This window comes from Megascapheus bottae, chromosome 1 (assembly GCF_031878675.1).
Source record: "Megascapheus bottae isolate mThoBot1 chromosome 1, mThoBot2.hap1, whole genome shotgun sequence".
In the NCBI taxonomy this organism is placed as follows: Eukaryota; Metazoa; Chordata; class Mammalia; order Rodentia; family Geomyidae; genus Megascapheus; species Megascapheus bottae.
Window position 1 is genome coordinate 6,695,908 of NC_143509.1, and position 27,247 is coordinate 6,723,154.

The 27,247-nt window shown below is 40.4% G+C and overlaps 2 protein-coding genes and 1 pseudogene across 2 annotated transcripts; 2 read left to right on the plus strand and 1 right to left on the minus strand.

The window, feature by feature from the left end:
- Nucleotides 1-2,586: 2,586 nt before the first annotated feature.
- Nucleotides 2,587-8,646, plus strand: LOC150068191 (olfactory receptor 7E24-like). The gene is made up of 2 exons (XM_090349828.1): nucleotides 2,587-2,596; nucleotides 7,772-8,646. Exon 2 carries the CDS (start codon nucleotides 7,816-7,818, stop codon nucleotides 8,644-8,646), a length of 831 nt encoding a protein of 276 aa, XP_090205954.1. The 5' UTR covers nucleotides 2,587-2,596; nucleotides 7,772-7,815.
- A 4,170-nt stretch (nucleotides 8,647-12,816) lies between these two features.
- On the minus strand, nucleotides 12,817-21,748 carry LOC150068192 (calbindin pseudogene; annotated as a pseudogene).
- A 1,024-nt stretch (nucleotides 21,749-22,772) lies between these two features.
- LOC150068193 (olfactory receptor 7E178-like) lies at nucleotides 22,773-26,055 on the plus strand. The gene is made up of 2 exons (XM_090350092.1): nucleotides 22,773-22,801; nucleotides 25,110-26,055. Exons 1-2 carry the CDS (start codon nucleotides 22,773-22,775, stop codon nucleotides 26,053-26,055), a joined length of 975 nt encoding a protein of 324 aa, XP_090206218.1.
- The last annotated feature ends 1,192 nt before the right edge of the window (nucleotides 26,056-27,247 follow it).

Here is a 27,247-nt window from a genome sequence, read left to right on the forward strand (position 1 = left end):
ACCCATATATATGTTTTTTCTTTTTTGCTGGACCTGGGGCTTGCTTTCAGGACCTGGATGCTCTCCTTGTGTTATTTTACTCAAGCCTAGAGACTTACCACTTGAGTCACAGCTCTATTTTCAGAGCTTTGGTGGTTAATTGGAGAGAAGAGTCTCATAGATTTTCTTGTTTTGGCTAGGTTTGAATTTCAGTCCTTAGATCTCAGCCTCTGGAGAAGCTAGGATTACAGCATGAGCTCCAGGCACTCAGCTTAGATTGGTTTTAAAGTTTGAGAATTTGAGCCACTCTGTTCCTCTGTGAGCTTCGGATATCTCAAGGCCAAACTGAGGGCAATATATTTATAACTCCAATGTCATTCAATGATTATATAAAATTGTATCACGAACAATTCCCGTGATAGTTCACTCTCAATGGTCCATCCTACTGCTGTAGACAACTAGCTTCTTTTTTTATTTGTGCCTGCACTCAGGGCCTGGCTCTGTCCAAGTAGGCCTTTTACCACTTGTGCCACAGCTCCACTTCCAGCTTCTCAGTGGTTATTTGGAGATAAGAATATCATGGAATGTCATGTCCAGGGTGGGTTTGAACTGCAGTCCTGCAATCTCACCCTTCTGAATAACTAGAAAAATAGATGTGAGCCACCAGTGCCTGGCAATAACTAGCTTTTCCATGTGCATTCATTCCAGGTGCTGGTGGTTTACACCTGTAATCCTAGCTACACAGGAGGCTGAGATTTGAGTATCTTGATTTAAGGTCAGCTTGGGCAGAAAAATCCATGAGACTTTTATCTCTAATTAATGAGCAAAAAACCAGAAGTGGAGTTGTGGCTGAAGTGATAAAGTCCTTGCTTTGAGCAAGAAAGACAAGTGAGAGCACGAGGCTCTAAGTTTAAACTCTAGTACAGGAATACATAAAAGGTGTTCCCTGGCTGGGAGTTTGTCCTAGTGGTAGAGAGCTTGCCTAGCATGCATGAAGACCTTGGTTCGATTCCCCGGTGCCACATACATAGAAAAAAAGCTGGAAGTGTTGTTGTGGCTCAAGTGGTATTGCTCTAGCTTTGAGAATAGTCCAACGACAGTGCCCAGGCCCTGAGTTCAAGCCCCACGACTAGCAAAAAAAATGTGTTCCTAGAATTCACGAAGTAAAGCTTGTGTGATCTTAAGAAGTGTTGTGGTACCCAGAGCATTTGATTGAAATCCTGTACCATATAGAGTCGAATGTTCTAAATCAGAATTTAGTCCATAGTAATATAGTAGGGAAAACTGTCATTATCGAAAAATGATAAGGGGCTGGGAGTTTGGCCTAATGGTTAAAGTGCTTGCCTAGCATGCATGAAGACCCGGGTTTGATTCCTTGGTACCACATACATAGAAAAAAGCCGGAAGTGGTGCTGAGGCTCAAGTGGTACAGTTCTAGCCTTGAGAAAGTCCAAGGACAGTGCTCAGGCCCTGAGCTCAAGCACAGGACTGGCAAATAAAAATGATAACTAGGAGCCAGGTACCCTTGTCAGGAGTCATAGGTACTCAGGAGGATGAGATGTCACAATCATCATTCAAAGTTCAGGCAGGAAAGTCCATGAGATTCTTTTTTTCCATATATTTTTATTGTAATTAATAGAAGGGTTACATTATATTCACCAGATAGAAGGTGCATTACTTCACATACATTGATACCCTTTCTCATGTCTTGGTCCCCATTTCCTTTCTCCCACCCCCGCCCCCATCTTGTTTTCCCCCTTCCCTATCTGACTTCAAATAACCAAATACACATATATACAATATATCAGACAACCAGGTGAAATACTGTAACAATATGAGGTAGCCAAGGGACAGGAAAAGAGATGAGAGATAACAGTACATTAAGGACTACAATCTCTCATTATATGGCTTTTGTTTCTAAATCCTGGAGGTCTTTCATTTAGCGTCATGGCCTTACATATCTAGGTTTTGTTCTATTGTAGATCTCTGCTAGGAGAGTCCAAGGTTTCTACTGATTATGACAAATGAGCGAAACCATTGAATCTATGTTCCTTTGAGTCTGGATTACTTCACTTAATATGATTTTTTCAAAGTCTTTCCATTTCCTTACAAATGGGGCAATGTCATTCTTTCTGACAGCAGCATAGAATTCCATTGTGTATAAATACCACATCTTGTTGATCCACTCATCAACTGAGGAGTCCATGAGATTCTTATCTCCAATGTATTACCAAAGTAGTTAGAAATAGAACTGTGGCTCAAATGTTAAAGTACTAGAGTTGAATAATAGGAGCTCAGGGACAGTGTCCATGCCCTGAGTTCAAGCTCTAGGATAAGGCTATATATAATTCATGGAGAACTCAATATATAGGCTTGTAGTTCAAAGCTATTCTTCAGCATCAGCTCAGAGTTATAAACTGAGGAGACTGGATTTCTAATGGTGGTCAGTTTTTAGCGTACTCAGCTGGGGGAAAATAACAGAATGAATAATATCCACATTGTGTAGGAATTTAGTAAATACAAATATAGTTGTCACCATCATTATCATCATCTGTTGAACTCTTTAGTATGGCATTTCATTTAGCTACCTGAACCCTAGTAGTGCTTAACCTCAAGGGTTGAGAGACTATCATATTTTTTTGCCAGTCCTGGGCTTGAGCTCAGGGCCTGAGACTGCCTTTGGACTTTCTCAAGGCTAGAGCTCTACCACTTGAGTCTCAGCACCACTTCCAGCTTTTTTCTATGAATTTGGTACCAATGAATTGAACCCAGGTCTTCCTGCATGCACGGCAAGCACTCTACCACTAGGCCAAACTCCTGGCCCAAGGACAATACACTTTTGAATAGTTAGTGAGTCAATGAAGAAATCACAGAAGCAATTAAAAAAATCATAGAACCAAGCCATGCAGGTGGCTCACGCCTGTAATCCTAGCTAAGATCTGAGGATCAAGGTTCAAAGCCAACCCAGGCACAAAAGTACCAGAAACTCATCTCCAATTAAGCTCTAGAAAATGGGAAATCGGCTTGCCTAAAGGGTAGGTTGGTAGCTTTCAGCTGAAGAACTCAGGGACTGTGCCCAGACTGAGTTCAAGCCCCATGATCCACCAAAAAAAATCATAGAACCAAATAAAACACTAGGACTATTGGAATACAGCAAAGAGAAATATTTATAGCTGAGTGCTTACATTAAAAAATACAAATATTTCAAATGAACAGGATAAAGCCACATCTTACCCCCCGAAACAAGCATAAGCAAACCATATCTTCAAATTGAGAAGTAGATCGAAGTAATAAAGTTCAGAGTGAAAATTAATAAAAAGGTTGCAAAAAGAATAACACAAAGGAGGACACCCAAAGTTGGCCACTGGAAAACGTACAGAAGATTAATAAAGTCTTGCCATTTCCTTACAAATGGAGCAATGTCATTCTTTCTGACAGCTGCATAGAATTCCATTGTGTATAAATACCACATCTTGTTGATCCACTCATTAACTGAGGAGTCCATGAGATTCTTATCTCCAATGTATTACCAAAGTAGTTAGAAGCAGAGCTGTGGGTCAAATGTTAAAGTAATAGAGTTGAATGAAAGAAGCTCAAGGACAGTGTCCATGCCCTGAGTTCAAGCTCTAGGACAAGGCAATATATATATATATATATATATATGTATATATATATATATATATATAATTCATGGAGAACTCAATATATAGGCTTGTAGTTCAAAGCTATTTTTCAGCATCAGCTCAGAGTTATAAACTGAGGAGACTGGATTTCTAATGGTGCTCAGTTTTTAGCGTACTCAGCTGGGGGAAAATAACAGAATGAATAATATCCACATTGTGTAGGAATTTAGTAAATACAAATATAGTTGTCACCATCATTATCATCATCTGTTGAACTATTTAGTATGGCATTTAATTTAGTTACCTGAACCCTAGTAGTACCTCAAGGGTTGAGAGACTATCATATTCTTTTGCCAGTCCTGGGCTTGAGCTCAGGGCCTGAGACTGTCTTTGGACTTTCTCAAGGCTAGAGCTCTACCACTTGAGTCTCAGCACCACTTCCGGCTTTTTTCTATGTATTTGGTACCAAGGAATTGAACCCAGGTCTTCCTGCATGCACGGCAAGCACTCTACCACTAGGCCAAACTCCTGGCCCAAGGACAATACACTTTTGAATAGTTAGTGAGTCAATGAAGAAATCACAGAAGCAATTAAAGAAATCATAGAACCAAGCCATGCAGGTGGCTTATGCCTGTAATCCTAGCTAAGATCTGAGGATCAAAGTTCAAAGCCAACCCAGGCACAAAAGGACCTGAGACTCATCTCCAATTGACCTCTAGAAAATGGGAAATCGGCTTGCCTAAAGGGTAGGTTGGTAGCCTTCAGCTGAAGAACTCAGGGACTGTGCCCAGACTGAGTTCAAGCCCCATGATCCACCAAAAAAAATCATAGAACCAAATAAAACACTAGGACTATTGGAATACTGCAAAGAGAAATATTTATAACTGAGTGCTTACATTAAAAAATACAAATATTTCAAATCAACAGGCTAAAGACACATCTTAACCCCTGAAACAAGCATAAGCACAACCATATCTTCGAATTGAGAAGTAGATCGAAGTAATAAAGTTCAGAGTGAAAATTAATAAAAAGTTTGCAAAAAGAATAATACAAAGGAGGACACCCAACTTTGGCTATTGGGAAACATACAGAAGATTAATAAACATATTTCCAAACTAACCGAAGGGAAGAAAAAAAAAGAAGACATGAAATGAATAAAACTATGCATGAAAATTAGATATGAAAATTAGATATTAGCATTACCAAAATGCCAATGACATTCAGCCAATGATGAAGGATTAGATGAGGAAATAGACTGACAATATAGTTTATTAAACTGGAATAAAGAAAGTCTTAAAAAGTGACTGCCCTTTCAGTGTGCAAAACAGAAAAGCTTCTGGAGATATATTATACTGGTAGTAATTAATGTCAAAGGCATATATACTTGACACAGCCGTATTTTCTTGAATTATTTGCTAAAATGAAAATGGGTGTTAAAGAATGTGGGCTAGAGCCTGGGAGTTTGGCCTAGTGGTTAAAGTGCTTGCCTAGCATGCATGAAGACCCGGGTTCGATTCCTCAGTACCACATATAGAAAAAAGCCGGAAGTGGTGTTGAGGCTCAAGTGGTAGAGCTCTAGCCTTGAGAATGTCCAAGGACAGTGCTCAGGCCCTGAACTCAAGCCCAGGACTGGCAAAAAAAGAAGAAGGTGGGCTATTAAAATAAATACAGAAATGAAACATGCAAATGTCATATACAAACTGTGCCTAAAGCAGAGCTCAAATCCTCTGGTGGATATTTATTCCCCTCCCCCAATCTCTTTTTCTTTTTTGTGTTGTTCCTAAGGCTTGAATTCAGGGCCTGGGCATTGTTTGCTGAGTTTTGTCATTGAGGGATAGCACTCTACCACTTGAACCACAGCTCTCCTGCTTGTAAGTAGTTAATTGGAGATAGGATAATCATGGTTTCAAATGATGATCCTCACATCTCAGCCTTCTGAGTAACTAGGATTATATTCACAATCTATCGAGGCTTGAATAATTTTCCTCTTCTTATTCCTCTACTTATGTGATGAATTCCTTAGAGACTGGAATAACTTGGATCAATCTTGCTAATTGCCACCTGTGAACATGGAGCCCCCGATGGCATATAAGAGTCCATAACCATCCTGTCCAGTCTCTTGTTCATTTCAGTGTCTTCAGTCCTCACGGCTTCATGTTTATCCCCTCCATATTTGTTTACCTCTGGGATGTTCTAAGGGACAACCATCTGTTTATATTAATAATCCTGGGGACACAACTGGAGTGTTCACTGGACCCTCAAACATGGGAGGGTCTTCAGAGCTCTTCATTATGACCCTGCAGAGAGGCAGCTCCACTGACTAAGTACTAAGGGAGGTTGAGGGTGTGGAAGACACGATGAGACACCGTTTTCTCATGGTGAACAACAAATGTGATAGTTTGGGTAGACAAATGGAGGTTACCAAGTTTGAGGTTGTGAAGAATGTGTTCTTGAGGGTGGTGATGGTAAGAGAAATATGTATATATGCATTGCTGGGATTATAGGCTTGAATCACAAATGCTCAGATTTAACTCCTAAAAACTATTTCTATTACAATAGAAGTAAAGTTGATGTACAGAGGTGTCACTGTTACATAAGTCAGAAATAGAGTACATTTCTTTTTGAACCATCTCACCCCTTCCTGCAGTCTCTGCCAGATTTACCCTCCTGTCCTCATCCACAAATTCATTTTCAATATAATGTCTAATGAATATAACTACTGCATTTGTTCACTCTTGGTCTCTCCATATCTGTGCCTCCCTTTTACCCTAACAAATTCAGATAAATGAATAAACCAAGACAAAAGCAATCAAAAATAAAAATAGCAACAAAGAAGCAAACCCTCTCGTTTCGATTTCCTGGCACTCATTTCGAAAAATACTATTTCATTTGACCAGACGTACATAACTATTGCACCTTTGTGATGCTCTCCTAAGAATGCCCTACTTTGTTCTCACTGTGTAAATGCCTAGAGACCTGTATAATTTATCATGTCTCAGTGTATTTTTTTTCTTTTACCATTCATTGTGTCCCCTTGTAGGGTTACAGGCACATTGTAATTGCCACCGATGAGAGAAACCATGCTACTTATGGTACTCTGGGCCTGGCTTCTTTTGCTTAAAGTAATTTTTTTCCTCCAAGTCTTTTCATTTCCTTACAATGGTACAGCATAATTCTTTCTGATGGATGAGTAGAATTCCACCATGTTTATATATATTTTCCACATTTTCTTGATCCCTTCCTTCACTGAATGTCCTCTGGGTTGGTTCCATATTTTGGCTATGGTAAACAATGCTGCAATAAAGATGATTGAACTGGCGGCTTTAGTATGGCCTTGTGTTTGTGTTCTTGTTCAACCATTCCAGAAAGCACCATGTATGTTCCTTAAAAGATTAAACACAGAACTTCAGGACTTAATTTTTTAGTGTAGTGTTCAGATAGTACAGTTTGGTTTTTACAGAGTGTTTATATGTAATCTCTGTTAAGGGATTTTGCACAAGTGTTTCTAATAAGATGAGGCATATTTGAAGGCTCAATATTTATGAGAATGACGTTATTTTTTTCCTTAGAAAGGGAAGGCTACCCTTTATTTTATATGAGTATAAAGCACAGCTGGCTCATGACTCATCCTAGCTACTCAGTGGGCTGAGATCTGAGGACATTCATTTGAAGCCAGTCTGGGCAAGACAGTCCATGATATATTTACCTCCAATGTACCACCAAAAAGCCGGAAGTGGAGCTGCTGGTTGAAATCATAGAACACCATCCTTCATCATAAAATGTTCAGGGACAGAACCCAGGGCTTGACTTCAAGTCCCAAGACTGGAATAAACACACAGGGAGTATATTGCATTTTTCTGTGAACATGAGTTTCTGATCAATGATCTTTCTTGTTCTTCTATAAATATAAATGTTGGCATATAGAGATATAAATTAATGATATAGGAATTGATAATTCAAAATTTCTAGGAAACTGGCACTGGGAAATGCTGCCAACACTCCTTAATATGATTAAAATTGTGAGTACTTCAATTAGAAACATATATGCAGTACTGTGTTGCTAATTATTTATGATTCCATCCCTGATTTCCTATTCTAAAGGTGTTCAAGCCAAGTAGCCACACTCAACCTGACAAATGTCACCAAATTCCATCTCCTGGGCCTCTCAGAGGATCTGGCTTTGCAGCCCATCCTCCTTGGGATCTTCTTTTCCATGTACCTGATCACTGTGTTTGGAAATCTGCTCATCATCCTGGCCGTCACCTCTGACCCACACCTCCACAACCCCATGTACTTCTTCCTCTCCATCCTCTCCTTGGATGACATCTGCTTCACCTCTACTACTGTCACCAAGATGCTGGCAGACATCCAGACTCACAGCAGAGCCATCTCCTACAATGGGTTCCTGACACAGATGTTTCTTGTTATCATTTTTGGCTGCATGGATTACATGCTTCTGACGGTGATGGCCTACGACAGGTACATGTCCATCTGTCACCCCTTATATTACTCTGTCCTCATGAACCCTCGGTTCTGTACCTTTCTGGTTCTGGCCTCATTTTGTGTCAGTCTCTTGGACTCCCAGTTGCACAATTTGATCGTGTTCCAGTTTACTTACATCAAACAAGTAGAAATTTCAGGCTTCTGTTGTGAGCCTGCACAGATCCTTCATCTGGAATGTTCTGACACTGTTGCCAAAAGCCTACTCACCTATTTGGTTACTGCCCTATTTGGCTTTCTACCAATTTCAGGAATCCTACTTTCTTACTGTAAGATAATATCCTCTATTTTGCAAATCACATCATCTGGGGGGAAGTCCAAAGCTTTCTCTACATGTGGGGCTCATCTGTCGGTAGTTTGTCTATTTTATGGAACAGCTGTTGGTATGTATCTGGAGTCAGTTGTATTCCATTCTTTCAATGAGGGGAAAGTGGCCTCGGTAATGTACACTGTGGTCACTCCTATGTTGAACCCCTTCATCTACAGCCTGAGGAACAAAGATATTAAAGCCACCATAAGGAAACTCTACAGTGGAAGACTCTAGAAAAGTAATTCCTATGCAGGAGGGAAAATATCCCAGCAGTCAATACAGAAGGCTATATATAATACACCTCGAATGCTGGGACAGTGTTGGGAAGGAGAGTGGAATGGAGGACAAGACAGAGAGCTGTCTGCCTCTTGGGAGGAAAACATGTCATCAGAAAAACCTGAAATAAAAGGAGAGCTGTTGTGGTAAAAGCAGTGTAAGAAGATCCAGAGAACATCCAAACTCTCCTGTCCTCTTATTGATACCCAAATAGAAAATGATAAAAAGAAGCCATGAAATCACTTACAGGAGCGCCTTGTTGATGCAGGGAAGAGTCATTCTTGTCTCATTCGAATTCCAAAGTGTAAAGGGGTGGGTGTGGGGATGGGGAGAGCCAGCAATCAACTATATCTCCCTTCGTTTGTGCCAGCATTTGTCTGGATCAAACTATCTGTCATCTTCAGAGGAACTGACACAGAGCAGAAGCTGGAGGAGAAGCAGCACCAGAGCCACAGGGGACATTTCTGCAGCATTTACAGAACTGTGACTCTAGCTGGAGACTTTGCCTGCAGTGTCAGGCAGGTGTATAAATGGATCTTCAGTTTCTGTGGCTTCTTGTTACCTGGATGGCACCGGAATGCATCACCAGCCTCCTCCCCTGTCCTTTAGAGAGCCTACTCTGCCCTCTAGCTCTGCATCTGCGGTCTGGCATCAAGGTAAATAACACAAGTTGGAAAACATGTGTAGGATCTTCTTCTCCATACCTTCAGGGCTGTGATTTCATCTAGGACTCTAGATTATAAAATGCCATGAAAGTGGTGCTGTGGCTTAAGTGGTAGAGTATTAATCTTGAGCTGAAGAGCTCAGGGACAGTGCCCAGGCCCAGAGTTTAAGACTCATGACCACCACCACCAACAAAATAATAAAATATAAATCCCAGGGATGGAGTAATTTTCTGTTGAGTTGTTTGGAAACTTATGTGCAGAAAAAGAGTTTAAAAGAAAATCAAGCACAAAAATAAGTTACAAAGATCCGTACAAATGCCACTAAGGATGATATAAATGGATGGCACCAGAGGATGCCATGTGAAGGTCACAAGATGAAACAGGGCTATGACAATCCTGCCAAAGGCTATCTACAAATTAAATGCAATGCCACCGGTATCCCAATGTCATTCTTTAATGAAGGTGAGGAAGCAATCACAATTCATATGGAATAATAAAAGATCTAGATTAGCAAAAACAATCCTTAGTAGAAAGAATAGCATTGGGAGAATATCAGTACAAAACTTCAGACTTTATTACAGAGCTATAGTAATAAAAACCAGCTTGGTACTGGCACAAGAACAAGCCTGAGTGAGGACCAGTGGAATAGAACTACCCAGAAATTAACCCACAGACTTATGGCCACCTGCTCTTCAATAACGGAACAAAAAAAAAATAGAATGGAAGAAAGACAGCCTCTTCAACAAATGGCGCTAGCAGAATTGGTTAGACACTTGTAGGAAACTAAAGTTAGATCCTTATATGTAACCCTACACCAGAATTATTTCCACATAGATTCAAGAATTTGCACTATAAGCTGATAGCTTGAAAATTTTACAAGAAGGATTGAAGAAAGTCTAGGGCTCCTTAGCACAGGTGGAAACTTTCTTCATAAAGACCCAGAAAAACAACAACTTAAAGAAAATTTGGACAAATGACACTGTATTAAACTGCAGAGCTTCTGTATGGCCAAGGACATAGCTAGTAAGTTAAATTGAAAGCTCACAGAATGGGAGACGATCTTCAATAGCCATACAACAGAGAAGGGACTGATATCTAAAATGTATCTACAGGGGCCGGGAGTTTGGCCTAGTGGTAGAGTGCTTGCCTAGCATGCATGAAGACCCGGGTTCGATTCCTTGTTATCACATACATAGAAAAAAGCCAGAAATGGTGCTGAGGCTCAAGTGGTAGAGCTCTAACCTTGAGAAAGTCCAAGGACAGTGCTCATGTCCTGAGCTCAAGCCCACGACTAGCAAAACAAAATACATAGGAATGAATAAATAATAAAAAACATTTATTTAAAAAATAAAATATATCTACAGCTGAAAAAATTGAATCTCTCAAAGAAACAACCATCCCAAGAAAAGGTGGGCTAAAGACTTAAAGAGAGTCTTCTCTGAAGAAGAAATAAAAATGGCCTATAGACACATGAAGAAATGCTCAACATCTCTGGTCATAAAAGAAATGCAAATCAAAACAACTGTAAGATTCCACCTCACTCCAGTCCGAATGGCCATGATGGAGAAATCTACTAACAATAGATTCTGGCTGGGATGTGGCCAGGAGGGATCACTACTACACCGTTGGTGGGAGTGCAAATTCGTTTAACCACTATGGAAAGCAGCATGGCAGTTCCTCAAAAGACTAAACATAGGTGTCCCCTTTGACCCAGCAATCTAACTCCTGGGCATTGACACAAATGTCCATAAGCAAGAGCATACCAAAGCTACCAGCACAAAATGTTCATTGCAGCACTATTTACAATAGCAAAGATATGGAACCAACCCAGATGTCCCTCAGTTGATGAATGGTATTTATACACAATGGAATTTTTTGCTGCCATCAGAAAGAATGACAGCACCCCATTTGTTAGGAAATAGAAAGATTTGGGAAAAAATCATAGTAAGTGAAGTAAGCCAGACCCATTGAAACAGACTCCATGGCTTCATTCATTTGTAATAATTAGTATATATGTAGGGGATTTTCCTAGCAGAGGATCACAGTAGCTCAAAAGCTGTGTGCATATGGCCATATGGGATGAGACTAAGTGAACTCTAGGATAGGGAAACATGAGGTTTATCTTTGTCGTTGTTTTTAATGTACTATATGAAGTTGTTTATTTTATTTCTTTCCCCCCCCTCCTTATGGTTACTTCCCTGCTGTTTCTGTGTCTGACTTTGTTACCTGGTATATTGTATATATGTTTATTTGTTTGGTTGAATCAAGGAAAGGAAGGGGAAAAACAAGATGATGAGACAAAGGATAGTCATCCTTTGTGAACTAGTGTAATGGCAATATTCATAGACAATATTCTGGAAATGAACTTTACAACTTGGGAGGGGGTGGGGTGAGTCAAAGTGGGAGAAAAACACGGGAAGAGGTAACAACATTTGAGAAGTAATGTACCCACTACCTTGTGCATGTAGCTGCAACCCCTCTATACATCACCCTGACAATAAAATAGAATTAAACAAAACAACGCTAAATCTTGCCCTATTGGAAGTTGTGGCTGCTGAGTTCTGAGATATGGTAGACCAGGATAAGGCAGTCTCCTCTGTAATCTCTCTCTCCCTCCCGTGCCCCTGGTCCCTTGATCTCCAAGCTGGAGGCCCTCTGCCATTTGAACAACTCCATCCACCATTCCAAAGCCTTCAGGAAAAGGTAACCAGCTGTAGTTTGGGTGGAGGCATACTGACATGGACCAGGGAATCCAGGACTCCCTCCCTTCCTGTCTGTGGGGTCCTGAGAGACTTCAGAGGTCTCTCGTGAAACTTCTCACATTTTTTCTTATTTTTTATAATAATAAAATTGGAATATTCATCATTAAATCTTTGGCAGTAATGATACAGTTCACAGACATTTCTGTCATTGTTCCCTGCTTCTCAATCAAAGGACTTACAGCCATCAACCATTACAAGTCAACTACAACCAGGATAGGTTATTTTAGCTCCATTTGGAGCTAGAGGAACTGTCACTTAGACGTGGGACAAGGGAGGTTTGGGAATCTTTGGTTAGATAAGATAGAAATAGAGCTATCTTTCATGCCGATCTCAGTGTGAAATAGAGAATCCACTAAAGTATTGGTGATAGAACATTCAGTCAACAGGATGCGCTGAATCTTGCATTCAAATTTAGTTATATAGTAAAAAATAGGACTGTTAGTCAGGTGCTGGCGGCTGTAATCCTAGCTACTTAGGAGGCTGAGACCTCAGGATCATGGTTCAAAGCCAGCCCAGGCAGGATGGTCCATGAGACTCTTACCTCCAACAAACTATTCAGAAAAAGCCAGAAGTGTTGCTGTGGCTCACTTGGTAGAGTGCTAGCCTTGAGAAAAAGCATCTCAGAGACTGTGCCCATGCCCTGAGTTCAAGTCTTAGGACTGGCAAAAAGTGTAGTTGCTATGAACTAGAAAGAAATGCTTTCAGAGGTTGCAGACAGCCATGGTGGAAATGAACAGTTCTACACAGAAAGAAAATCCAGAAACTGTGAAAACCAGACACTAGGATCTTTTCCATCATAAATTTAATTGGAGATGACATACAAGACATGACATAAGACAGCAGTTTACAAGAATTATTATGATTTGACACCTATGAAATGGTTTAGAAAATGAAAAAAACATCATGCTTGCTGACAGTAGATATGTCAGAAATATCAGTGTCAAGTCAGACAGATTTTTTTGACTCCTCTGATGTTGTCATCCCTTGACACCAAATCGACTGGAGGCAACCATTTGATATCAAGTCAAACGATTAATAAACTATCTAGGGGTCCTGCTAATGCCTGAAAAAAAAGCTAATTCCTGAAAAAGCTACAAATGATTCTTTATTGATGTATAGATACTGCGATATTTTAGATATAAAAGGTCATTTCTCTTAATAGCTGGGAAAGTAGCTTAGAAATAGTTTGTGGAATAGTCAGAGGATTGCCTAAGAATGATGGATTTGTCATGATTATTGTCTCATTCAGTGACAAATGTGCATTTACACATCAGAAGTTAGACTTTTAGAGATTAATTCTGATGAATTACTTGGAAAAATATTAATTTCCAACTGTATACATGGAAATAAGTATATTTGTATATACATATATATATATATATACATCTGAAAACAAGTATATGTAAGTAAGTATACACACACACACACACACATACACAAATATGGAATACCGCTTGATTTTAGCATAAAATCTCCCTTTTCCCTATTATATAGTTTCAAAAGCTGACCCATGAAAACAGTATAGAAATGGCCGGGTGTTTCGCCTAGTGGTTGAGTGCTTGCCTAGCATGCATGAAGACCCAGGTTTGATTCTTCGGTACCATATACATAGAAAAAATCTGGAAGCGGTGCTGTGGCTCAAGTGGTAGACTCTAGCCTTGAGAAAAGTCCAAGGACTGTGCTTAGGCTCTGAACTCATGTCCCTTGACTCACAAAAAAAAACCCAACATTGAAACAAGTGGAAAAAACTATGCCACACATCTTGGATAATTATCTATATGCAGTGAAATTTACAGATATAGAAGAAAATACAGCATACTCCTCTATAGTGAACATTATTTTTTTAGGTACAATGTATTCCTAGCTTGTAGTTTTGGTCATCAGCCCTAGTTGTTTTCAGAAGAGAGAACAAGAGTTAGTCAGTTTGATAAAGCTTCTTGACAAAGCCATTTTTAAAAATAAATTTTTATTGTAATTAATAGAAGGGTTACATGATATTGGCCAGATAAATGGTGCCTTAATTCCCACACATTGATACCCTTTCACATGTCATGGTCCCCATTTCCCTTCCCCACTCCCCCACCCCTCATCTTGTTTTCCCTGGTTCCGTATCCAATTTCAGATAACCAAATACAATTATATCCGATATATCAGATGACAAAATGAGATAGTGTAACAATATGAGATAACCAAGGGACAGTAGAAGTGATGAGAGATAACATAGTACCTTAAGAACAACAATCATTAATTATATGGCTTATGTTTACATCGTATTTTAAATGACAAGTTTAACAAACAATTGTTCAAGGAGGAAATCCTAATTACATTCTCTGGGACTTAGTCTTTAGAATTTAATCAAAATTAGGCTAACAGTTTGTATGTCATAGAAACATATCAGTTTATGAAATAAAACATTATGATTATAGAGTCATAGGTTTTTTTCTCTATATAGTTATGTTTGTGTTTCCATTACCATGTCCATTGCTTTGGGTATGCAGTTATTGAGTCCTCTCTCTTGTACACTTTGGATTTAATAACCGCATATTAACGATGCCAGCGCCTTTTGTTCTTTAGGTCTTGACTTGTCTCACTCAGCATGATTCGCTCTAGATTCATCCACTTCCCTGCGAATGCCATTATTTTATCTCGTCTGTTGGCTATGTAGAATTCCATTGTGTAGATATACCACATTTTCTGTATCCATTCATCTGCAGTAGGGCATCTGGGTTGTTTCCATCGCCTGGCTATTGTGAATAGTGCAGAGATGAACATAGCTGAGCAGGTGTCTTTATAACATCCTGGGTCATGATGTTCAGGATAGATGCGCAGAAGTGGTATGGCAGGATCATAGGGAAGGTCTATTTTCAGTTCTTTAAGGAACCTCCACACTGCTTTCCAGAGTAGCTGAAATAGTTTACAATCCCACCAGCAGTGCAGTAGGGTTCCTTTTTCTCCACAACCCTGCCAGCAACTGTTATTGAGTTCAAAATCTTGGCCATTCTTGTTGGGGTAAGGTGGTATCTTAGGGTTGTTTTTATTTGCATTTCCTTTATGACCATAGATGATGAACATTTTCTCTATGTTTTTCTGCCATTTTAATCTCTTTTTCTGATAGGTCTCTCTTTAGTTCCCTTGCCCATTTAGTGAATGGTTTATTGGGTTTTCAGGGGATTAGTTTCTTGAGTTCCCTGTAGATACTGGGTATTAAGCATTTGTCAGATGTGTTGTTGGTGAATATCTTTTCCCAGTCTGTTGGCTGTCTCTCTACTTTTGCAACTATGTTTTTATCTGTACAGAAACTTTTTATTTTAGGTAGTCCCATTTATCGAGTCTCTCTCCGATCTGTTGTGACCATGGGATTCTGTTCAGGAATCTGTTAGATGTTCCTATGAGTTCCAGTGTCTCTCCTACATTATCATGTAGCAATTTCATGGTTTCTGGTCTGACACTGAGGTCTTTGATCCACTTTGAGTTAATGCTTGTGCATGGTGAAAGGATAGGGTCAATTTTTAGTTTTCTACATGTGGCTGCCCAGTTTTTCCAGCACCAATATTTGAATAGACTGTGTTTGTTCCATTGTATATCTTTGGCTCCTTTGTCAAATACAAGTTGCCCATAGGTATATGGTTCTATTTCTGGGTCTTCTATTCTGTTCCACTGATCTTCTGGTCTGATTTTGTGCCAGTACCAAGCAGTTTTTTTATTGTGTCTCTATAGTAGAGTTTGAAGTTTGGTAGTGTAATACCAGCAGCATTGCTCTTTTTGCCTACAATTGTTTTGGCTATTCTAGGTCTTTTCTTGTTTCATATGAATCTTTGGATTATATCTTCAGTTTCCATAAAGAATGTCTTTGGGATTTTGATGGGCATTGCATTGAATTTGTATATCAGTTTTGGCAGTATAGCCATTTTCACTATGTTGATTCTCCCTAGCCATGAGCATGGGATGTCTTTCCATTTCCTAGTGTCCTCTTTAATTTGTTTCATTAGGATTTTATAATTTTCATTGAATAATTCCTTTACTTCTTTGGTTAAATATATTCCTAAGTATTTTATTCTTTTGGGGGCTATTGCGAATGGGATAATTTTCTTGATTTGGCCTTCTGTTTGTGTATTGTTGGTGTACAAGAAGGCTACTGACTTCTGATGATTGATTTTGTATACTGCCACTTTGCTAAAGTGGTTTATTAATTCTAGAAGTTTGGGAGTGGAGTTTGTTGGGTCACTCAAGTAGAGGATCATGTTGTCTGCGAATGAGGATAGTTTAATTTCTTATTTCCCTATGTGGATCCCTTGGATGTCCTTTTCTTTCCTTATTGCTCTGGTTAAAGTTTACAGCACTATATTGAAGAGAAGTGGAGAGAATGGGCATCCCTGTGTAGTTCCTGATGTTAAGGTGAATGGTTCCAGTCTTTCACCATTTAGTATAATGCTGGCTGTAGGTTTTTCATATATGGCTTTCAATATTTTGAGGAATGTACCTCTTCTTCCAATTTTTTCTAGTGCTTTCAACATGAATGGATGTTGTATTTTGTCAAATGCCTTCTCCGCGTCCAGAGAAATTATCATATGATTCTTATCTTTAGCTCTATTGATATGATGTATTACATTGATTGATTTGCGAATGTTAAACCAGCCTTGCATTTGTGGGATGAAGCCCACTTGATCATAGTGTATGAATTTTTAAATTTGTTTCTGGATTCTGTTGGCTAATATTTTATTGAGGAATTTTGCATCTGTGTTCATTAGAGAGATGGGTCTGTAGTTTTCTTTTTTTGTTGGGTCTTTCCCTGGTTTGCGGATGAGAATAATATTAGCTTCATAAAATGGGTTTGGTATTGCTCCTCCTGTTTCTATTTCTCAGAAGAGTTTCAAGAGTATAGCCTATATTTATTTAAGAAATCATCCATTTCTACTAGATTTTCTTGTTTCTTTGAATATAGGCCCTGGTAGTACCTATTCATTATGGACTGGATTTCTTGGGAATCAGTTTTGATTGTTCCCGTGGGGTCTCTAATCTTGTTTATTTGAGTCTTCCCTTTCCTTTTTTTGATTAATCTTGCTAAGGGTCTGTCAATTTTGTTGACTCTTTCAAAGAACCAACTTTTTGATTTATCAATTTTGTTTATAGATCTTATTTCAATCTCTGCAATTTCTGATTTTATTTTTGTTATTTCTGTTCTTCTAGCTGTTTTAGGATTAACTTTTTCTTGCTCCTCTAGGTGTTTCAGTTTTTTTAAGGTTATTTACGTGCTCTTCTTCTGTCTTTTTAATATGCGCTCGCAGTGTGATAAATTTGCCTCTTAGAACTGCCTTTGCTGTGTCTCATAAGTTTCTTTGTGATGTTTCTTAATTGTCATTACATTCAAGGAAGTTTTTAATTTCATTTCTGATCTGATCTGTTACCCAGGGGTTATTCAGAAGTGTGTTGTTCAGTTTCCATGTGACTGAATGTTTTTTGACTTTGACTGCATTGTTCAGAATTAGTCTGACTCCACTGTGGTCTGATAGGATGCATGGGATTATATCAGACTTCTTGTATCTGCTTAAGTTTTCTGTATGAACTATTATATGATCTATTTGGAATGTGTTCCATGTGCTGCTGAGAAAAATGTAAAAACTTTCGCCGTTGGGTGGAAGACTCTGTATATATCTGTTAAGCCCAGCTGGGCTATGGTGTCAATTAAGTCGACGGTGTCTTTGCTTAACTTTTGTTGAGTTGACCTGTCATTTGTTGACAGTGGAGTATTGAGGTCACCGACAATGATTGTGTTTGAGTCTATCTTGTTCTGTAATTCTAAAAGAGTTTGTTTGATGAATTTGTGTGTTCCCGTGTTGGGGGAGTAGATGTTTATAACTTTAATATTATGGGCATGGATTGTACCCTTTACTAATATATAATGGCCTTCTCTATCTTTGTGTACTGATTTTACTGAGAAGTTAATTTTATCGGAGATTAAGATTGCTACTCCTGCTTTTTTGCATGGTGCATTGGAGGTGAAAATTAGTTTCCAGCCTTTCACTTGGAATTTGTTTTTGTCTTTGGCAGTAAGGTGTGTCTCTTGGAGGCAACATATGGATGGGTGGTGTTTCTTAATCCAGTCTGCTGCTCTTTGTCTTTTGATTGGATTGTTCAGCCCATTCACGTTTAGGGAGATTATGGAGAAATGGTCAGTGTCCATTGTTGTTATTTATTTTTACTTCTAAGTTTCTTTCTCTTTTTTCCCGTTTTGTGTTTAGTGAATTATAGATGTTTGCTTCTTGACCTTGATGGGGATTCTTGATGTTCTACCATCTGTTCTCGATTAATTAGTATTCTTTGTAATGCTGGTTTAGTGTGCACGTATTCATAAAGCTTCTCTTTGGAGTGAAATATTCTTGTTTCTCCCTCAAATGTAAATACTTGTTTTGCTGGATATATCAGTCTGGGTTGGCAGTTGTTGGTCTTCAGGACATCAATGATGTTTTTCCAAGCTTTTCTTGCATTTAGGGTTTGCGTGGAGAGATCTGATGTAATTCAAATGTTCTTCCCATTATAATGTAGCTCCTTCTTTGTTTTTGCAGCATTTAAGATCAATTTCTTGGTATTCGGGTCTAATGTCTTTACCATGATATGTCTAGGTGAGTTCCTTCTAGGATCTTGCCTGCTTGGGGTCCTGAAACCTTCAATAATGTGAGTATTTTCCCTTTTGAAGTTGGGGACGTTCTCTGCTATGATTTTGGTGAATAAAGGTTGCATACCTTTGTCCTGGAATTTGACCCCCTCCTCAATCCCTATTATACAAAGATTAGACTTCTTTGATGCATTTGCCAGTTCCTGGAGCTCTCTCTGGTAGATTCTGACTGATTTTTCCAAGGTGGCGATTCTCTGTTCCAGCTCTTGTGTTTTGTCTTCTGTTTCTTATGTTCTGTTCTCCATCTCAGTCAATCTGCTGCTTAATGCCTCCATTTTTGCTTGAAGTGTGGACACTGAGCTGATCATGTCTACTCTGAGGGTATTAATCTGTTCTTCAATTTCTCTTTTGAATTCGAGGAGCTCTTTGCAGATTTCCTGCTTATATTCCTGGAATTGTTTTTGTAATTATGTTGTAATCTCTTTAGTCATGTTCACCATCATCTCCTTGAATAGGGTCATGTTTCGTGTCTCTTCAGGTGTCATTTCTTGGGATGGTGACATCTCTCTCGTCCCTTTGCTCTTGTTGCCTTTTGGGCTTTGCGTGGGACTTTGATTATTTATGTATGTCATGATTCTTCTTTGAGCTTTCCTTGGCATGGAGTACTGTTGTTGTAGTTCACTTTGTGGTCAGTAGGTAGTGGTCTTTGCTTGGATTGGGACCGTGGTTCTGGGAGTATGTGAATACCTGTGGTTCTCAGCCAAATTGATTCCTCTGGTGACTATGTCAGAGTTTGCCATTTTTGTAGGTGTTCTGTCGATTCCCTGAGGCTGTGTGCTGCTGTACGACTAGCTCTCAGCCCAGCCAGTGGCCTCACAATGGGCCAAGGGATGGATCTGCGAGTTTCGGTCTCAGCGTGCTGGGCGGATGGTTGGTTTTCCTGTGCTGCTTCTAGGGGCAGGCCCCCAGCCAAGTATCTGGGGTTTGGGAGTTTCCAGGGGCTCTCAGCAGGACCTGCGGCTGTCTGCTCTGCTCCCAGGGGCGGGGCCCAGCTGGGGACGTGTGCTCCAAGGGCTGAGCTGAGCCTTTCTGATGTTTGGCCCTTCAGTTCCCTGCTGCTTTGTCAGAGAGTCTGTGACTGTGGGGGACCCCTTAGTTCTGTCTTGCTCAGGATTCCCACCTGGAGAATGCCCGGCTCAAGATTTGAGGGGGACAGATGGTGGCTCCTATTGTCCCGTACACCCCAACCGCTGTTGTAAGGCAGGGACACAGAGCTCCCAGCTCTCCAGACCCAGTGGCCTGGGAGAGGAACCAAGTGGGCGGGTGGGAGCAGGGACACCACAGCCTCCCCTAGTGGGGTGCTGGGTCTTGGCATAGCCCGCCTGTCAGTCTCCAGTCAGAGGCCTGGGAGAGGATCCTGGTGGGCAGGTGGTGACTGGGACACCTCTGCCTCCCTTGGTGGGGTGCTGGGTCTTAGCTCCTCCTGCCTGTCAATCTCCAGTCATTGGCCTGGGGGAGGGGGCTGTTGAGGGAAGGGACAGGATTCTAAATTCCTTGCCCCCCTGCTCTTACTCTTCTCAGGTGGGGTGAAGGGGTCTGAGTTAAGTTCTATGGCTTGACACCCGCTCTGTGTTTGGGGGCCCGCTGTAGTACTCATGCCTCTGCGTTCGTCTGTGGGTGCTGCACGGTGTTGGAGAATCCTTCACTCCCCTTGGATCTCTGCCACTGCTTGTGGTCTGCGTCTGGGTTCCATTGCTTGCTGTTCTGGTTCTGCATCTGGGTTCCGCTGCTTCTATGGCTCCTCTGACCCGGTTGCCAGGCCCGGAGCTGCCCGGCCCTGCTCCCTTCACTGCCCCATCTGCCGCAGCTTTTCTTGGCTTGGAGCTGGCGCGGTGGGGGAGGGGTCCTTGCGTTCCGAATTCCTTGAGAAAGTTGAATGTGAGCTTTATCTGGATTTCTTTTCCAGTTTGGGTCCTTTTCCGTTGCTTCTTGAGTTTGTTGTTGTGGATTTCTTAAGGTAATTGATTCGTGGGACCCCCTGGTAATCTCTTTTTGTGAGAGAGAGCAAGGCAGCATCCCTATTGTCTCGGCACCATCTTCCTCCTCGAAAGCCATTTTTTTTTTTGCCAATCCCAGGCTTTCATCCAGGGCTTGAGCACTGTCCTTGGGCTTTCTCAAGGCTAGAGCTCTACCACTTGAACCACAGCAACACTTCCAGATTTTTCTATGTATGTGGTACCGTGGAATCGAATCTAGGTTTTCATGTATGCCAGGCAAGCACTCTACCACTAGGCCAAACTCCTGACCCATTATGGCCTTCTTGAATGTTGCAATATTATTAATATACAGATTCTGTTTATTCTTATCACAGAGATCTTTCAGTAAAGCCTCCAGTTCATTTTCTTCTGTGTATCCATTGTGATCCTGCTTAGAGAATTGATTATAGAAGTCAAAAGCCTTGTTGAGCTGTCTCACACATATTTTGACTCCCTGAAATTTAATAAAATCCTCTTACTCTTATAATGGTAGAAACCTGGCCATGACAGTCAGTTCTAACTTCCCATCCTCATTTGAACCAGTTCTAGCACTAGCTCTGTGTACTCAGCTAGTTCTGTGTCAGCAACTGTTTGCTTTCTGCAGCAGGTTCATCAGAAACCTCTTCATCTCCTCAGTTTCTATGAAGAATCTAAGTCTTCATTAATTTCTCATAGGACTTCAGCTGCTAGCACTGGCAGAGCAACAGGAAATTCTCTTCTGTGGGTAACAAATGAACCCAAACCACAATTCCTGTTTTATCATATTGAACCACACAAGGTTTCACCTCCACAGCCATTCAGAAAAGTTTTCTCCTCAGGTGATAATTCCAATCCAGCCTTCTTCAGTGCCTGCAAGAGGTCCTGGATCAAGTTGTGTAGTTGTTTTCTGTCCAGGAAAACACTTCTGTCAGCATCAAAATGGAGTCAGATGTTGAAAAACTGTGAGGTTGTGAAGAGGGGTTATGGCAAGGGAGGTTTTGCCATTAAACAACAGTAGTGTGTGTGTGCGTGTGTGTGTGTGTGTGTGTGTGTGTGTGTATAATTGTTTCCATGTGAGAAGGTCATGGTGAAGATGTCAACTTAACACATCTGTGTAGATGTGCAATAAATTTTAATCCAAGTTACTCCTTCCACTGATCTCATCTACTCATTTTTTCATATATTTTTATTGTAATTAATAGAAATGTTACATTATATTCACCAGATAGAAGGTGAATTACTTCACAAACATTGATACCATTTCTCATGTCTTGGTCCCTATATCCCTCCCTCTACCCCTGCCCCTCATCTTGTTTTTCTCCCCTTCCCTATCCTATTTCAAATAGCCAAATAAGCATATATACAATATATCAGATAACAAGGTGAAATACTGTAACAATATGAAATAACCAAGGGACATAGTACATCAAGGAAAACAATCACTTCTTATATACCACCTACTCATTTATAACAGACACCTTAATATATATACCTCATGTTTTCATGCGTAAATATTGAGTATTATTACTATACTCACTCGCTGCTCTCTTTTTTTCTTTTGTTCCTTCCCTTCCTGCTAGCTCCCCATTCAAGGTACCAATATTCAAGACATTTCTTTGGCTAAATTATCCTGGAAGTGTTCAGAGGGTTTACAACATGGAATTGCATTGCTGCATGTTCTACCATTGGCCTTTCATATGGTCCTGTCACATATGCACAGAATGGATAAGCTTTGCTTAGGAAGAGCCTAAAACTAGTCTTTTGGACACTTCTCCCCTTCATTGATGTTGCTGAGTCCACTGAGATTTGGATGCTCTGAGCCAATCTGTGTAATTGTGTGAGCTCTGTGAATTGAGAGTCCAAGACCATAGGAGAGACCACTATCAGGCATTTCCATAAATATGTCCAAGCCTGTGTCCTGCCTCTGGAATTTCTCCTGTGTCTCCATATTTATAATGGATTATGAGGCATAGGCAGATCGCATTAGACTGCAGGCTTGGGGGGACCTTTTGATCTGTACTTGATAGTCATGACCCAAGAGAGAAGTAGCTCTACCCAGTAAGTAAAGAGCACCACCGCACTGATCATGCCAGCATGCTTTCTCTAACTTTCCTGGTGACTGAGAGGTGCCCTTTCTTTAGGGGAAACACAGCCTTGTATCCTTAACTTGAGAGTGGGACAATTGTAAGTATTTCACCATTTTGATGATAAGTAATGGGAAATGTGAAGGTTATGTCTCCTTTGGGGGAAGGTTATAGAATTAAGAGTTAAGATCTGAGTTAAGATCTATTTTGGTGTTTTGGTTTTGGTGTAGTCTGCAAACTTATGCTATAGAATAGGGCTGAACACACCGTTCTTAGGTAGGTTGTGTAAAAATGGTGCAAAAAAACACAAAAAGGGACTCCTGAATCTCTCTTCCTGTCATTTTTTGACACAGGATATGCAGTTTTGGAAAGGATGCTGTTGTAAAGATCTTAGAAAGCAGCCAATGGAAGTCTGAATGTTTCTACTATCAAGGAAGAAGATATTGATTTGTTTTCTTGGAAGAAAGGACCATCACTTTGAATTTACTGTAGAGAAGGCAATAGGCCAGATAGATGGCAGAACAGAAGGAATACAGCCACAAGATCTAGACTACCATTGTCCACGTCCCTGGAAAGACTTGCTAAGATATATATTTCTAAACTCCTGGAATTTAACACACAGAGAGGCACCTATCAGGTCTTGTTTATTAGACAAATGCAAAGAGTTAAAAAATGGAAACAAGAGGATTGTCTTGTGTGATTGTTGTTCTTAATGTACTATGTTATTTCTCTTGCCTTTTTTCTGCCTTTATGTTTAATCTCATATTGTTACTGTTTCTGACTCTGTTACCTAGTATATTATATATATGTTTATTTGTTTATTTGAACTACTAAAGGGAAGGGGAGAAAACAATATAATTGGGAAGGGGTAGGGGAGGGAATCGGGGACAAAACCATGAGCAGGAGAATCAATGTGTGAGAAGTAATGCACCTACTACCTGACAAATGTAACTGTAACCCCTCTATACATTATACCAACAATAAAAAAGTACAAAAAATCTATATTTTACTCCCAGTGCTGGTGGTTCACACGTTATATTAGCTATACAGAAGACTGCGTTCTGAGGATAGAGATTCAAAGCTAGCCTGAGCAGCAAAATCTGTGAGACTCTGATCTCACAAAATGTGAATTTGGGACTCAAGCGGAGGAATGTTACTCTTGGGCATGAAAAACTCAGCAATATTGCCCAGGTGTAGATTTCAATTCCTAGGACTGGCACGCAGTATGCATGTATGCATGCACACATGCACACACACACACACACGCGCGCGCGCGCGCACACACACACACACACACACACACACACACACACACACACACACACACACCAGAAAGAAAACCAAAATAGATATTAGAAATTCCAGCAATGATCATTCTCCAGGGAGATTTTTATTTTCTAAAGTTGAACTATGTCAAATTAGATTTAGAACAGTCTTTTTAAATACCATATGTCTAGAATTTTTTCTCATTCACTACTCACTACTTTACTATTTCCTTATGATAAAATAAAGCTTGTATGACTTTATAGGTTGGATAAAAAGAAATTTCCTCAAAAGGTGATTGCTCGGGATGATCTTTTTTTGTCATGGGGCTTGAACTCTGGGTCGGGGCACTGTTTCTGGGCTCTTCAGCTGAAGACTACCACCATAGCCCTGGGCCTGGGTGATGTCCCTGAGCTCTTCAGTTCAATGTTATTGTCTTTCCACTGGGGCCACAGTGCCACTTCCTGCTTTCTAGTGATTAATTGGAGATAAGAGTCTCACATTCTTTAGTGCCAGGGCTTTCTTTGAACTGTGATCCTCAGATCTCAGCCTCATGAGTAGCTAGGATTGCAGGCATGAGCCACCACGACCAGCTTATGGATTTTTTTAAAAGAAGAGTCAGTAAAGGTCCAGGAGTTTGGTCTAGAGGTAGAGTGATTGCATAGCATGCATGAATATCAGGATTGGAGTCCTCAGTACCACATACTTAGGAAAAGATAGAAGTGATGCTGTTGCTCAAGTGGAAGAGCTCTAGCCTTGAGAAAGCCCAAGGACAGTACTCATGCTCTGAGTTCAAGGGCCAGCACTGATAAAGAGAAAGAATATTGCAATATTCTACCATAGTTTAGAATGAATACATAAAATGGAGTAAATGAAAGAGAAGAAATCAAGGATGATTGGGGTTGTGACAATTAACAATATGGTTGATGGGATATAGTCATGAACAATGAATACTTAAATTCAAATTGATTGAAGAATTCTGAGTTCTTCATTAATTATTGCTTTCATTATACATCTAGGTGTCTAATAGACATTAGGCTGAAGAATGAAACTCGCATCTCAGAATTTTATCTCTTGGGACTCTCAGATGACCCTGAGCTACAACCCACACTGTTTGGGCTGTTCCTGTCCATGTATCTGATCACAGTGCTCGGAAATCTGCTCATCATCGTGGCCATCACCACTCACCCCCACCTCCACACTCCCATGTACTTCTTCCTCTCCATTCTGTCTTGGTCTGACATCTGCTTCACCTCCACCACCGTCCCCAAGATGGTGGTGGACATCCAGACTCACAGCAGAGCCATCTCCTTTGCACCCTGCCTCACCCAGATGTCTGTTTTTCTCATTTTTGGCTGCATGGATGTTATGCTTCTGACTGTGATGGCCTATGACCCCTTTGTGGCCATCCGTCACCCCCTGAATTACCCTCTCATCATGAACCCTCATCTCTGTGTCTCCTTGGTTCTGCTGTCACTTTTTGCCACCTTCTTGGAAGGAGAGGTGCATGTGTGGATGGCACTACAGATGACCAATTTCAAGGAATTGGAAATCCCAAGTTTCTTCTGTGACCCCTCTCAAGTTCTGAGTCTTTCCTGTAAGGTCACATTCACAAATTATTTTTTAAAATACATTTTTGGTACCATATACGGTTTCCTTCCTATCTTAGGGATCCTTTTCTCTTACTACAAGATCATTTCTTCAGTGCTGAAAATGTCCTCTTCAAGCGGGAAGTCCAAAGCCTTCTCCACATGTGGCTCTCACCTGTCCGTGGTCTGCTTATTCTTTCGGACAGCATTGGGTGGCTACTTTGAGTCAGCTGTGTCACATTCTCCCAGGGGCAGCCCTGTGTCCTCAGTAATGTACACAGTGGTCACTCCTGTCCTGAACCCCTTCATCTACAGCCTGAGGAACAGGGACCTCAAAAGAGCCCTGAGCAGGTTGTACAAACCAGGAGCTGACTAGGAGATCTATGAATATTGTGGTTTTACAGAAGCAAGAAATTTTAGCCTGTAGATGTATAAGTCCTTCCTGTCTGCACATATTGTTTGTTTGGATTCATTTGTACAGTTCTTGACCAAGTAGCACTGGAAGAAGATTGGAGCCAAGTCAATGGGCATTTACGAAGGAGGAGCTCATTTTTTTTAATGTATGAAATTTTAGTTTGTAAAGATGATGAGTGTCTAGATGGTCAGTCTACAAACTGAATTTTACAGTTGTTGAGATGTAAAGTTTTTATTATATAAATTTTCTTTATATATTCCTGTCTACTTTTCTTTTTTTGGTTTTCATAATACTGAGGTTTGAACAGGGCTTTCTGATTGCTAACCAAATGGTGTGCCATCTATTTTTTTAAATAGTCATTTTATAGATGAGATCAAGTGCTTTGCTAGCCACAGTCTGGCCAGATCTAGAGATCCCAGCCCTCTATATATCTCTGATTAAAGGTGTGAGCCTCTAGCTCTTGGTTAATAAAAGTGAGGTGGATGCTTTTTTGGTTATGTTATTTATTTGCACTATTTCTAGGACTTGAACTAAGGGTCAAGAAAATGTCCTGTGCTTTTTGCTCAATGCTAGCACTCTACCACTTGTACCACATTTCCACTTGTGTGTGTGTGTGTGTGTGTGTATGTGTGTGTGTATAACTCTTGTTAGGAAAATGTATATATAAGCTATATAACAGGGCAGAAAATTTACTGATGCATATAACCAGCAAAGAGAATAAGAATAACTTGTTCCTTTGAAAAATTCCTCAAGATAAAGTGAGAAGGACGCTTTTCGGAGAGAAAACCCCAAATCAACATCACTACTCCAGCCAAGGGAAGAGACTTCAGTGGAAGCCATTTCCACTTAGCCTTGATACCAACATTAGCACCACGCTGGGACACTAGGCAATAGGATTCTCCAACCTGTGTGTGTGTGTGCGTGTGCATGTGTGTGTGTGCATGTGTGTGTGCGTGTGTGTATGTGTGTGTTGTGTGTGTGTGTATGTGTGTGTGCATGTGTGTGTATGTGTGTGCGTGTGTGTGTGTTGTGTGTGTGCATGTGTGTGTGTTCTGTGTGTGTTGTGTGTGTGTTTGTGTGTGTGCTTGTGTGTGTTGTGTATGTATGTGTGTGTTGTGTGTGTATGTATGTGTGTGCATGTGTGTGTTGTGTG

Excerpts from the sequence above, each read along its gene's own strand:
- LOC150068191 (XM_090349828.1), top strand. The coding sequence starts at position 7,816 with ATGTACCTGATCACTGTGTTTGGAAATCTGCTCATCATCCTGGCCGTC.
- LOC150068193 (XM_090350092.1), top strand. The coding sequence starts at position 22,773 with ATGACCCAAGAGAGAAGTAGCTCTACCCA. Across the intron at positions 22,802-25,109 it reads GAGAGAAGTAGCTCTACCCA|GTGTCTAATAGACATTAGGC; the intron begins GTAAGTAAAGAG and ends TTATACATCTAG.